At 47.8% G+C, this 13182-nt stretch overlaps 4 protein-coding genes across 4 annotated transcripts; 2 read left to right on the top strand and 2 right to left on the bottom strand.

Moving 5' to 3' along the window:
- Positions 1-1527: 1527 nt before the first annotated feature.
- F4817DRAFT_313254 (MFS general substrate transporter) lies at positions 1528-3171 on the top strand (the record flags this gene model as incomplete). Its single annotated transcript, XM_049300221.1, has 1 exon — positions 1528-3171. One exon carries the CDS (start codon positions 1528-1530, stop codon positions 3169-3171), a length of 1644 nt encoding a protein of 547 aa, XP_049161688.1.
- A 1929-nt stretch (positions 3172-5100) lies between these two features.
- On the bottom strand, positions 5101-6906 carry F4817DRAFT_357025 (3-propionate hydroxylase; the record flags this gene model as incomplete). Its single annotated transcript, XM_049305868.1, has 2 exons — positions 5101-5360; positions 5418-6906. 2 exons carry the CDS (start codon positions 6904-6906, stop codon positions 5101-5103), a joined length of 1749 nt encoding a protein of 582 aa, XP_049161687.1.
- Positions 6907-8233: 1327 nt separating this feature from the next.
- Positions 8234-10074, top strand: F4817DRAFT_329222 (uncharacterized protein). The gene is made up of 5 exons (XM_049302251.1): positions 8234-8591; positions 8674-8688; positions 8751-9073; positions 9137-9190; positions 9253-10074. The coding sequence occupies exons 1-5, from the start codon at positions 8570-8572 to the stop codon at positions 9424-9426; spliced, it is 588 nt and encodes a 195-aa protein (XP_049161686.1). The 5' UTR covers positions 8234-8569; the 3' UTR covers positions 9427-10074.
- On the bottom strand, positions 10075-12719 carry F4817DRAFT_329220 (uncharacterized protein). The gene is made up of 3 exons (XM_049302250.1): positions 12105-12719; positions 10762-12001; positions 10075-10705 (listed from the first exon to the last, which is right to left on the bottom strand). Exons 1-3 carry the CDS (start codon positions 12171-12173, stop codon positions 10533-10535), a joined length of 1482 nt encoding a protein of 493 aa, XP_049161685.1. The 5' UTR covers positions 12174-12719; the 3' UTR covers positions 10075-10532.
- Positions 12720-13182: the final 463 nt, after the last annotated feature.

The following is a 13182-nucleotide window of genomic DNA, read 5'->3' as shown; positions in this document are numbered from 1 at the left end:
ATATGTAGTTATGTAGGTAGTATCTTACGGGTTTATATTCGGAGGGGAGTGCGGCTATCAAGTAACATAGCTCTCTAACTGTATTAAGCCCCTGGGACCATGTAGGGCCATTACTAGGACAGATCTGCGTGCGGGCGAGATTCCGATTCGATACCTACCTATAACCAACCTTGAATCAATATCGTATTTCCCGGTGCCGTTAATCCCGGCCGAAATTATACACGTTGTGCTGTAAGTACCTACATATTCGCACACGCGCTCCAACCCAACTACTACCGACATGAGCGCCCAGCACCAGATATTCTACGTAAATCTGACTATACATTAGGTAGTTACATATATCTGTGCATAATCTTTCTGCAGCTTCTCTGACTCTTATCCCAAAGTGTACATACCGTGCCCTATTTCCTCTTCCAGTCCCCCATTCCCGTATTCCTTCAATCCAGGGCTCCGCTACCCACGGTCTCGGTCGCCCGCGATCTGAATTCCATTCTCGTTCTGGGGTGCAATGCTTCTCTCATCACATCTCGGTTGCGTCTCAGATGGAAGGGTCTGCTAGAATCGAATCCTACCTTCCTTCCCGCCTGTGTGTGATAGGTAGTCGAGGATCGCTTACATGCTTAGTCGAGAACTGTCCAAGTTACGCCACTCTATGTGGTATACTAGGGTGAAAGCGTGATCGGCGAGAGCTAGAACCTCCATGGTTGTCTTAGAGCCTACAAGAGTAAACCCCTCGGTAGTAGAGCACAGCATAGGTTGAGTTTGGGGCGATATTGTGCAAAGAGACTCATGGGTGCTTATAAGTAAATGCTATAGGTAGCAGCAGCATCTACTAGAGATAAGATCAGTCGGCAAGCCATGTATCTTTGAAGAGCATACATATGTAGGGCTGGGCTAGCTGGTACGTATTTGTAGCATGACACGTACATAGAGCTGGTGGGCCGACGCGTCTCACGAATCCAACATCGCTACCACACTACATAGATCCCGAATCTCCCGTTGACGAGACCATTGCTGTTCCTGGTTGGCACCTTATACCTCTGCCATTGGCGGAAGCTAGGGCCTAGACGAGTCTATTCTCGTCAGCATACGTTCTAGCCGTGGGATTATGAGCTGTTGGTCCTCAAGCCCTTCAAGGTTCATAAGAGGCGCCAAGACTTCCAGAGGCGAGATGGACAGACGAAAAGCCCTCTACACGAGCCACAATCTAGGCTTGACTGTCATCCGCCTGAAGGGCCGACAAGGAGTCCTCTGGGGGCGAGACTACAGCTCTACCACGAACTACCGAGCATCGTTGTTCGCCCATACAAGCTAATCCCGCCATCCCATGGGCCATGGCACGACGTGACGTACCGGAAGAGTATTCTATACTCTTAAAAGAAGTTAAACAGCGCCCCGGAACGCTTTTGGCTGCGCTCTGCTGGCGAGCCCTCTCCAGCTTTGACCACCGCGCAGCTTCCAACGTGAACTTCACGTGAATTTCACGTGAGTTTTGGTCCGCCTCTATACACCGGAGAACAACCAATCATGGAAGAGAAGCAGGAAATAACAACAGTGGTTATCGAGAAGGATGTTTCGGCGGTGGTGCCCCTTGACCTCCCAGAGGACCCCAAGAGGCCCAGTGAAGTAAGCGGCGACACTGTCATCGCCATTACCGACGACGATGCCGTGCCCAAGGAGTCGGCGGATACTCCGCCGGTCGAGGAGATCCCGCCCCAGTTCACGGTATACAAGCCGTGGCAGAAGCGGCTGATCGTCCTGAGCGCCGCCTTCAGCGCGTTGTTCGCTTCTTGGACGGCACAGATTTACTTACCTGCGCTGAATATCGCAGCTGCTGACTTGCATGTCTCAACCACTCGAATCAATCTCACAGTCACCAGCTACATGATTCTGCAGGGCGTTACGCCTATCTTCATTGGCGGGTTCGCTGATAGCTCGGGCCGTCGGCCGGCTTACCTGGCGTGTTTTGTGCTCTACATCATTGCCAATGTAGGCCTTGCTAAATCCGATAGTTACGGGAGTCTCCTGGGCCTCCGTTGCTTCCAGTCCGCTACTATATCCGCTACGCAGGCTCTATGTCAGGGCGTCGTGGCGGACATCGCGACCAGCGCGGAGCGTGGCCAGTACACGGCTCTCATCGCTGTGCCAGTCACGCTGGGGCCGAGTCTGGGGCCCGTCATCGGCGGTGCTATCGCGCAGTACCTGGGGTGGCGGACCATCTTCTGGTTCTTGGCTATATGTGCCGTAGCCAACCTCCTAGTCCTGATTTTCCTCTTCCCGGAGACGTGCCGCATGGTCGTGGGCGATGGTTCTATCCTGCCGCGGAAACGTAATCAGACGGTAGTGCAGCTGATCCGGAACTTCCAGCGGAAGAAGGACGCTTCTGATACCGAGAGTAATACTGCAACCATTACTGAGGCGATCGAACCCTCTCCTAAGAAGAACTTTGCCTGGTCCAAGTTCCTAACATCTCTTGTTCTCCTCTGCGAGAAGGAGCTTAGTCTGCTCTTCTTTTATGGCGGTCTCGTATTCGCGGGTGTCTATGCTGTAGCAACCGCCGTCCCAACCCTAATCTCTGAGATATACGGTTTCGATGGCTTCAAAGTTGGCCTGATCTACCTACCCATGGCCGTCGGATCCATCCTCTCCGTCGCATTCGTCGGGAAGGGAATGAACTGGAATTATCGGCGGCACGCGCGAAAGCTGGGAATAGAGGTAGATCAGACCCGTCAGATGGATCTATTAGACTTCCCTATTGAACGGGCACGGATCGAGGTCGCCATCCCGCCGCTTATCCTAAGCATGGTCGTCATCACGGCTTGGGGATGGACCCTTGAAGACGAGGTTTCGGTAGCTGTCGTATGCGTGCTTGTCTTCCTCCTCGGGCTAGGTCTTGTCAGCGTCACTAGCGTCTTCAGCGCGCTCATCGCAGACATCCGGCCGGGGAAGACGGGTGCTGCGAGTGCAGCAAATAACATTATCAAGTTCCTCTTAGGTGCCGCCATGGCGGCAGGTATCGACCCGCTCATTAGGGCCGTAGGGCCGGGTAAAGCTTACACCATCATCGCGGTGCTTTACTTGTTGTTTTCGCCTTGTCTGTACTTGGTCGTGAAAAGGGGCATGCGATGGCGAAGGGAGTTGCGAGAAAAGGAGGGTGAGGATACAGGATAAAATATGTAGGATATATCGTATTAAGATAGATCACATCATTATAGAACTATATATAGGATATTTACTAATCAAGTATACATAAAGCCCACTATGCATCTTCTCTCCATACCTACCTACTCTTTTTACGACATCGTACCACTATCATGCCACCCCAGTCCTATAAGAGGTATGTAGTTATGTAACACCGGCTGCTTCAGCTTCATTACGTAAGGGTCTCCATGATGCGTTAATTATTCTCGGTGAGAGCGCCTGCGTAGGTTACTTTGCATCGAGACATACAGGATCTCAGTTTGGTTAACTTCATGTCTGTGTCCACTACTGCGTGTGTATGTAGATCCTGCAAGCGTGGCTGTCCGGGAACATGGGTGAAAGAACTCCCCAAGCCACGTGGTGGCCCACCTATGCAAGAAGGTTGGCCGTGTTTACATACATAGGGGTCTCAGGGTCTCAGGGTCTTAGGGGTCTTCGGTACTCGGCATCGTGAGTCCAGTCGGAGCAGGGGTTCGTGGTGTTTAGTTTAATACTGTCGTCCAATATATGCTCAATATATGCTTTAACCTAAATTCAAGAACCGTCCGTAATCCTGACAGGGGTTGTTGGGAGTTAGAAACTCTCTCGACCGTTCTACTAGTGTAAAGCACGACTAGCCAACATACTTCGTCCTCGACGGTCGAGGTTAAGTCTCTAACCTCTTTAAACATCGCAACAACTACAAAGCTCACCTCGGTTCTCTTTTTATTCCCCTCATACCCGATCTCTCTTTGACTATAACTCAGTGATACTAGAGCCTGTATATATCCATCCCCGATTCGTAGTATTTCCACCTTCACCTCCTTGACATGACTAAAAGCAAAACCAGGATTGTGTAGTCTTTTTTATCTACTTTTATCTACTAAGCTGTTCGGTTTAAGATAGATCTGAGGCGGTCACGAAAATACCCACGCGCTTCTTTGAAATATACCCTGCCGCTTACGCAGGACCCTAGGTCAGTTTGAAACTTGATGCAGTTTTACATACGTACCTAGGGTCAATAGGGTTTAGACCGTCTCATATTTTGTCAAAATAGTCAGTCTAGAATCCATAAACAACTACGGTCGACCCCTACTTCTTAAACGGGCATGTTTGGGCACATACGTATGCAGGTATATCGAACGGTTAACGATTCGGCTAGGGGAAACGGTAGCTAACCCTACGATAACCCCTAGGGGTACGGATTCGAAGTAGCCGTTCATAAGAAGGATTTCCCCTCAGTTTCTGGTCTGATTCTAGAAGGCTAACGGTTGTGCCGGCAGTGAGGTTATCACTTATAATATATCATTTTGCTGCACCCCACTGCCCTATCACGGCTATGAAGCTTTAGCTATTAGCTCGACACCTATGTACTTGGCATGAATATGCTTAGTCACTAGAAGTAAATATGAGCAGTATTTTAAGTATCTTGGTTAGATTATACCTCTACTTATGCCAGTTCCCAAGTCGACCTAAGGCTTAATCATAATACTCCATAATCCGTGAAACTTGAATTGGGTAGGTATGTCTTGGGATGTAAATGATTAAAAATCGAAATTGTATTATCACTCTATTAAACTGAAAATTGGCTTGAATTTCCTAAACTACCATGAGTCCCGACGTATACAGAGGTAGGTACCTAGGCATGTTGGCAATTATATTGTATCGTATGATTTGGCGTTGCACCCCCAGCCTCTTACCTTTGTCAGCACTCTAATACGATATCGGGTTTCGAATCTAGGACTTGTTCGTACACATCAGAAAACATTACTCTATTTAAGTACCTATCAGGTTGCTATCTTCGTATCTAAATTTATTTCCCTTCTTGATAAGTGTAATGGTACCTTATAATGATACCAGACGACACATCGAAGCACCATCGAAAGCGAAGCCTCCGAGAATACAACCTCTACCCCGGACTTAAGCCGAACGATAGAAGAGAATTTTGTCGAAATAACTTTCAAGCTCCCAAGCAGCCCTGTTTCCCAACTCAATCATCGTACCAACCCAGCCGTCTGGCCTTAGTACTATGATTGCGCCCCGCGAGGTGTCAATTCCATATCGGTGGTACGCAGCTCCGTCTTCCTTGACGAAATAAACACGCCCGATAGGCTCGTGCCCGAGGATTTCATATGGCGAAGGCGTAGGTTTGGGGAGAATCGTGATGAATTTCAAGCAACCTATTTCCTTGTCAGCTTAGCTCTATAATATATGGTCTCTGATATTGAGATACGCACTCATAAGAATGGGCCGTTCTAGGGCTAGCGAGCGTGTTATATCGTCGTACACTATCTTCGGAATAGCGGGTACTTGATTGCTCGTGAAAATCAAGACGCCGAACCTGGTGGTATTAGGTAGCTCACGGATTAACCTTGTCGACTCGAGTGTTCCCGGGCGTAGGAGTGTAATATCCGGGCCTCTCATTCCTGGCTTAACTAGTTGGTGCGCGCTGATAAACGAACCCTCTACATTCAAGGGGTTGTTTTTTTGAATCTCATAGGAGATGCCAAGTCCATTGGTAAAAGTTCCAATCTCTTCTAAGACCTGCGCTAGAATCACATTGATGTCGGCATCTGGATCACCTTGCCATTTCTCAGGTAGGTGATTTGACATGAGCTGGCTGATATCTCTGTCGTACTCGATAAGTTTTGATATATTTACGAACCGTTCCGTATGATATGTCTCAAGAATCTCAGGCTTTGCACATCCGCGAAGGACAAGACTTAGTTTCCAAGCGAGGTTCACAGCGTCGTGGATACCGGTGTTCATTCCTTGCGCTGCGGCTGATGAGTGGGTGTGGCAGGCATCTCCGGCAAGAAAGATACAGCCCTTGGCGAAGAAGGATTCTGCTATGCGCTGTCCTACTGTGTATATTGTCCACCAATCGACACGCTCAAATTCAAGGTGAAAGGGTTTAACTGCGGCAATAGCCTCCTTAACAGCAGCGGCCTCGTCGAACTCATGATATGCGTTGGCCCGATCGTCAGTAAATGCATAGCCGATTCTTGTAGCTCCATGATCCAAGGCAGCCCAGAGCACGTTTCCATGTGTTGGGGACTCGATCGAGCAGTAAGAGCGAGGTTTGGGCAAGTCAGTTTGGACCTGACCGTCTATCCTCACCCATTGATCTTCACTAATGGAACCTTCGAAGGCAATGTTGAAGATACGCCGGACAGATGAGCGTCCTCCATCACAACCAATCAAGTATTTGCATTTCACAATTTCGTAGACTCCATTTTGGCGGTTGAGAAGAACTGCTGTTACCTTATGGCCTCCAACAGGGATGCTCCTATCAACCGAAGCGGTTATTAACTCGATTGGCGCTGTTACATGCACATCGTGCTGCTTCAATGCGTTTCGAAATATCTCTTCTTGGAACCTTTGTCTTAGGACAAGGGCGAAATCGAACGCCGTATCATTCATGTGTTTCATGAAACTCCACCCACGACCGTCGACCTCGTCACCCTGAGCATCGTAGGTGACCGTATCACGACAGGCAAAGCAACTTGACAGCAGCTCATCAGCAAGGCCTAGCTGGTCAAGCATCTCTGTTGTTCGAGGGAAGAGCGTAATAGCACGGCCGTACGCATCTTGATCAGACTTGGCATGTTTCTCGACGATTCGGACGGAGACACCGCCGAACTTGGCAAGCTGGAACGCCGTGATGAGGCCCACAGGGCCGGCTCCGATAATGAGCACATCGACACATTCCACGTCTCCCTGCATGATTGTAAAGATGAGAGCAAGGTGTGGGAAATCAACCCAGTTTTTGCGTGGGGGGTCACTGATATAGCTACAAGCTCTTTGTCGTAGATATTTCAGTAATCTAAGAGATCTAACACATAGTTCTTAGATACGCGACGTTTCGGAGAATTACATGGAGTGATAACAAGGAAACGTGGTGGACGATACATCGGGTATATTAGAATTTGATCAAGTAATAAAAGGGGTTAAGTGGTTCTCGGAATGGTAATTCGAAATGCTAGCCGAGAACTATTTTTGGACTTCGCTGTTACCCTCCTATATACATAGTGAACTGACGTCGTTCCGCCGGCAGCTCTATTATAGGAGAGATTGACCTTATCGTAGGCATTCTCACGTGAAGTCACATGTTTCATTCGTATACGGAATACTTGTCTTGCTTAAGGAACAATGGTAGCAAATAGTAGAGTATGTTTAACCTCCCATTAACTGGGTTTGGTTGTATACTACAACTAGTAGTATAATCTAATATCGGTACGTAGGCAGGCTTTGCTGTAGTTCATCAGTAAATATAATAACAGGAAAAGATCTTGCGACGAGTCTTTATAATTACCTGCCTATGAATAATGGCTCTCCAGCGAAGTTTTACGTACCTCCTAAGGTACTGTACCAAGTCGCAAGGGGTACTCTAATATACCACGAAGCCACTCTGGATACTAATACCACTCGATATTATTAGAATTGCCCTCATTAACGCGATGGTCCACGTGCTGCACGATGCCAGTTGATACGAGGCGGTGATTATCTCGGGATGCTCTAAATGGGGAATATGAGAAGTGACAGTATGCACTTTCAGCTTATGAGGGTAACCAGGTAATGGAAAAGAAGACTGAAACCAATAGTCAAGCTACCTTCGACCATTTGCATGTGTGATATATATGCGTGATTGGGCTGGGGGAGATCTGAAAGCTGACATGCATGCAGCTGAGAAAGCTCCAAATTAAAAGCTCCAAGTCAATGTACTTAGGGAAAAGAGGAGGGGAATGATTATTTTGCCGTATTAGTCGAGTTTACTGATCATGCTGATCATGTCAATCATATTAATCATGTTGATCATGATATGCTGGAGTGAATGGTTGAAAAGTGAAGGGAAATAAATCTCTTAGGAGTCTGGGAGTTTCAAGACGGAGATATCCTTGTTTCTTAATAATTGAGCATATGCAGCTATATTGAAATGCATTTACTAAGAGTGATTTAGTCCCATATCAGGTATTAATCTACATATTGAGTATCGCATACTTTCAACTCCGAGTACAAGTATATTCGGCTTAGATGTATGTATATACCTGTTAAATGACTTGCTATGTATTACTTGCTGCTAGCCCCCAGACAATGCCCAGGTCAATCCTAAACATAGTGTGAATGCCCCGCACACGTCATCGTCCAATGGATTGGATGGTGCTAAGCTTAGGTCGCTATAGCTGTGACGCAGGTGTCTCGGTCTGAGACTAGATAAACGTTTTGTCCCTTTTAGCTAATGCGCCTCTAACCTAGAAAATACATAATCCTCTTTGTGCTTTCTTGCTTTTCTCGATTCTTCATCGTCCCGAATTTACAGTTTTATCTTTTACCTAAACCCCTACTGTTCGTCACTTTTAACCTTAGGCCTAGACTTTCAACTTTCAACATGAGCGGGGAGAGACAGCAAGGTAAGCTTGGCGATATGCCTGCCCCGCATGCGTATGATCCTCAGGGTCAAATCAGCAGCTAACCACTCCAATGTAACTGCAGATTTCGGCGGCAACGGTGAGCTTAACTACGAATCAACTTCATACGTACCGAATACTGTTCTAACGACGAGCCTATAGTGACGCACGGTGGCGCATATCCCGCTGGTGGTGGCTATCCTCGCTCTGACGACGATGACTTCCGCGGAGCGGCCGAGCATGCGACTCGACATGCGGGGAGCTCCGGCGATAGAGACCTGTTCTCTAGCCTACTAGGTGCCCTCACCCAGAAGAAGCAGTCCCTTGCGGATGAAGACGTAGACGAGGATGACGCTGTGAAGCAGCACAAGCGCTTTTTCGAGGGCGACGATGACGATAACGAGGCGGACGATAAGAGCTTAGGTTCTGCCGCCGCCATGCAAGCTCTCAAGCTGTTTACTAGTGGTCAGAGCGAGAGCGCCCAGGTACGACCAAAACCCCGCTTGCAAAACGCTGTGTTACTAGACAGAAGACTAACGGATGCGCAGGAGAGTAGCAGCCAGAGTGCTTTCGTAGGTCTCGCCATGGCTGAAGCTAGCAAGGTACGTATTCCTAAGATATTGCTTTTTATACTGTGGATACCGTGCTAAACCCTCATCTGCAGCTCTTCGATCAGAAGGCTTCTCAGGGCAAGGTCTCCAGTGATAGTAGCAAGGAGTCCGCCGTGATGAAAGCTGGCGAGATGGCCCTAAAGATGTACCTGAAGAGCCAAGGCGGCGGCAAGGCGCAGTCCTCGGGATCAGGCATCCTCGGTCTAGCATCCAAGTTCCTCGCATAAAGGTCCCGCAAGGTCCCGTCCCGCGAGCTTCCTACAACGGGACGGTCGCATTGCTAGCCCGGAAATTTGAGGGATATTTTACATCATGATGTTATGAAAGGAAGCCCAGTCTATACTAGTAGTATCTAGTTAAACTGCGGTTCTGCCAAAATCAAACGAAATCCCATGTGGAGTTGACCTCCTAAGAGCGCCGATCATTGACTTACTGAGCGAAGATGCGATCGAGATCGTGTAACCATATATCACCCCGTAATATAGACCATTCCAGGTGCAGGATCTAGACCAACAAATGAATGCGTATAACAGCCCACCAACCAACTGAGCGTATCCTATGTAGCATATATAAACATGACTACTTGTTGCATTCCGTGTTGTCAAGCATTTGCCGCGAGCCCCTATTGCCGCCGTTGTAGCTACTACGCTGCGGGATTTGCGCCACGACTTAATGAGTGGACGCTTGAAGAGAGGATGGCGAAGTCGGCGCAGTCGGCGCAGTCGAAAATGGCGCTCAGTACATGAGAATATGTCACATACACCATCATGTTAAAAATTCCCGCAGGAATGGAGCTTCCTATAGAGGATAAAAGCTATCGCATCTGAATGGTAGAGGGTCAAGGGCCTAGATAGTGCTGTAGATAGAAAGCTTTGGTATGATTAAAGGGGAATAAAATTGCTGGAAGCTCTCATTATCGCGTTACTTCACTATGTCAGCCTCAAATTAAAAAATAGATAAAAACCCGTACTAGCATTCTTGTTTCCTTGTCTCATGATATACCGTATACATCTAAGTAGTCCATAGCCACCCATTTTGTTGCCTGTGAGATATCCCCGTGAATCGTACAGCCCGAACCATATTCGTTCCCAGGTATCTCGAAGAAAAGAACGAAGAAAAAAAGGAGAAAAGACCATGTCGTGTAATAAGCTCGTTCGTAAAAGCTCAGCACACCGTGATTTTATTCCGACTCCGTGTCCATAGCCCGACCAATTTGAAATGCCCGCTGTGCATAAAGCACTATCATATACCTCAGGAAATGCCCATACGCCATACACCTCGGGTTATATTACCGGTTCACTTGGGACGAAAACCATTAAACCTCAAGAGACGCTCACTGATGTTCCATGATAGGCATAGGAATATGCCCAGGACCGGAATTGCCCATATTACCTCCACTATTAGCATTCTTCTTCTTCTCCTTTTTCGCCCATCGAAGGCCGCAAGCGTTGCAAAGAGTCTTGGGTCCTTGGGGACCTTTCCTCCATTCTGGGGAATCAAGTGTTCCTGAACCATGTTAGAACGATGATCCGTGCGGCTTACACACGATTTGTTATACGCACCACAGTCAGTACAGACATATTCTTCTGCGACTTTGAGCTTTTTCTTTTTCTCTCCTGTTCTAGGGTCTCTATCGATCGGTATTGCAATACCAACGTCGCCCTTGACCAGGGTCGGACTAGAATTGCCGGTAGTGATACCACGGCTTCGTTCCCCTTCGACATATCTCAGACCAGTCAGCATCTCGATAGTGTCGGTATGTGACGCGCCCTCATATCTTGCCATTTTATCCCTAATCGAATCTGGCCGGTTTCCTGCTGTTACCCCCTCGAGATTCTCCCTTGTTAATGCTATGTTGAGCGGCGTTGGTCTTTCTGGAGGCGGCATGGCTTGTGAATCCATACTTGTGTGGGTGAACAAAGCAGGACTCTGAGAAGATGTCATCACCGTATCCTCTGATGGAGCGATATCTGATCGGCCCTCTTGGCTCGTGAACCAGCTTTGCTGAGATGCCTCCTCTTCCTCCTCTTCCCTTCGGAGCTCCGCGATTCGGCGTCTTAGTCGCTCGTTTTCGATCTTGTGCTCTAGGAATGAGTCTAATAGTGAGGCATTCTTGGTGGGATACGGCCGTGACATCATAAATACGGATTGGCAGAAGGGTGACTGATTTTCCGGGTTTGGCGCGAATTTAGCTGCGGCGATATGTGCATGACCGACAGACTCAAATATGGCGTAGCTGCCATCCTTCTTTTTAAGACGATAGAACATGCGCAGCGGGTTCCCGGTGGCTATAGATTCGTTCATATCCGAGGTGAAGATTCCAAGGTCATCTGGATGGATTAGATCCTTAACGAACCGGTCGACTAGCTCCTCCGATTCATAACCAGTCAAGGACGTGACGCTTGGTGACACATATTTGATTCTACCGTGAGCATCCAGTATCTGCAAAAAGTCCTTGAGCTCCTCCACAACTTTTGCGGGCCAATTCCTCCTCTTGGTGAATTCGGTCAAAGTACTGCCTCCTTGTAGGGTAGGCTGCGCGGGGGTAGGGAAGCTCGGAGCAACGCCCGCACTCGGCGCCGGCGGGACTGCGCTATCACCGGTATTTGATGTAAATTGCATAGCGTCATTATGGATAAGCGCGGGCTGTGGGTTTGCCGTAGCGGAAACTGATGTATATGGTTGCGGCGAGATAGCAGTCATATCATGAAGGCCATCAATACTCATTGGCAAGCCGTCGAAGTTTGTGAACATGGAGCTATCGTAGAGCGCCATCATTTCGTTCTGGTCGGCGGCTGTCATCTGATGTATAAAGCTCATTATTAGTAGGGCTAGGGCACAAAGTTTAAGACTAGCGGCATTCGCCACGGCTGAGACATGAGAGCATACTGCCGTTAGTACTCACCGGGTTCAATGTAACCGGCGTAGTAAACTCAAATAAGTCATTGGAGTTTGGTGGTGGTCCGTGGTCCATGACAGCGATAGTGGATTGTGGCGGCGACCACGGCGGCAGCTTGAATCTGAATCGTAGTTAAATGCGACGCAGCAGTAGTGTGTCTTATTACTGGGGAATGGAGAGCATTCGGGTCTCTGCAGCCAGGGCATCTGGTCGATCGCACTCGAACAATAAAAGGACGAATGAGAGGGGCAGATCAGATAGTCGAAGATGAACTATGATTTAGGATGGTCGCAGATGATAGAAGATTTTAAAAAAAGAATGAGGGAATCCACACAAATATGAATATGAACCGGGTATCCCGATGTGGGATAGAATTAGATATGGAAGAGCCAGGTAGAAGATGGGAGATCATAGGTTAAAGGTAGGTAACTTTCAAGCATATGTTAAAGCATACCTACCTTCTAGATGTTAAGCTGGGGTAGCAGCAATAACAGCATGAGGGATTGATAAAGGGGGCAGGGGCATATCGAAGAAAACGGGATGGGATTTCACTTTCTCGATTAACAAAATGGATTGCCGTGTGACCTAGAATTGTACTTGTACTTGTAGGGAAGGTCAATTACTATGTGCATACAAGGTACGTTACTAACCTGGAAGCTACTGCTACTATATAGTGTACTACGGCGGTAGCTCTTTACGTACATACCCATTCACAATACCAATACCTCAAAAAGCTAAGGCGATCTAAGAAAAAGACCCATAGGTCGGACGATTGCTAGGTCACTAATACCTACATATATCTTCTTACATGTACTACCTACGAGTAACCTCCAATACCATGTAGACATCTTGCTATGCCAGCCATAGGGAATTTCTTTTTTATGTTGTATGTAGGTTTAAGTAGATGGGAAAACCAGAGTATACTGCATAATGCAGCCCTTTCTTACATTGGTTTTAGGTATGCCATTTAAACACATGCCAATGAAAGCTGCACTTCCCCTCCTGCTACGTCTGTTACGTCTATTACGTTTACCAGGGTATGTTGTTATACATAAAGTGGAACTACAGCGGGAGGGCAGATCTA

The sequence above is a fragment of the Daldinia loculata genome (assembly GCF_022478755.1).
Source record: "Daldinia loculata strain CBS 113971 unplaced genomic scaffold F4817scaffold_9, whole genome shotgun sequence".
In the NCBI taxonomy this organism is placed as follows: Eukaryota; Fungi; Ascomycota; class Sordariomycetes; order Xylariales; family Hypoxylaceae; genus Daldinia; species Daldinia loculata.
Note: the sequence above shows the minus strand (reverse complement) of the source record. Positions and strands in the feature narration are given on the sequence as shown.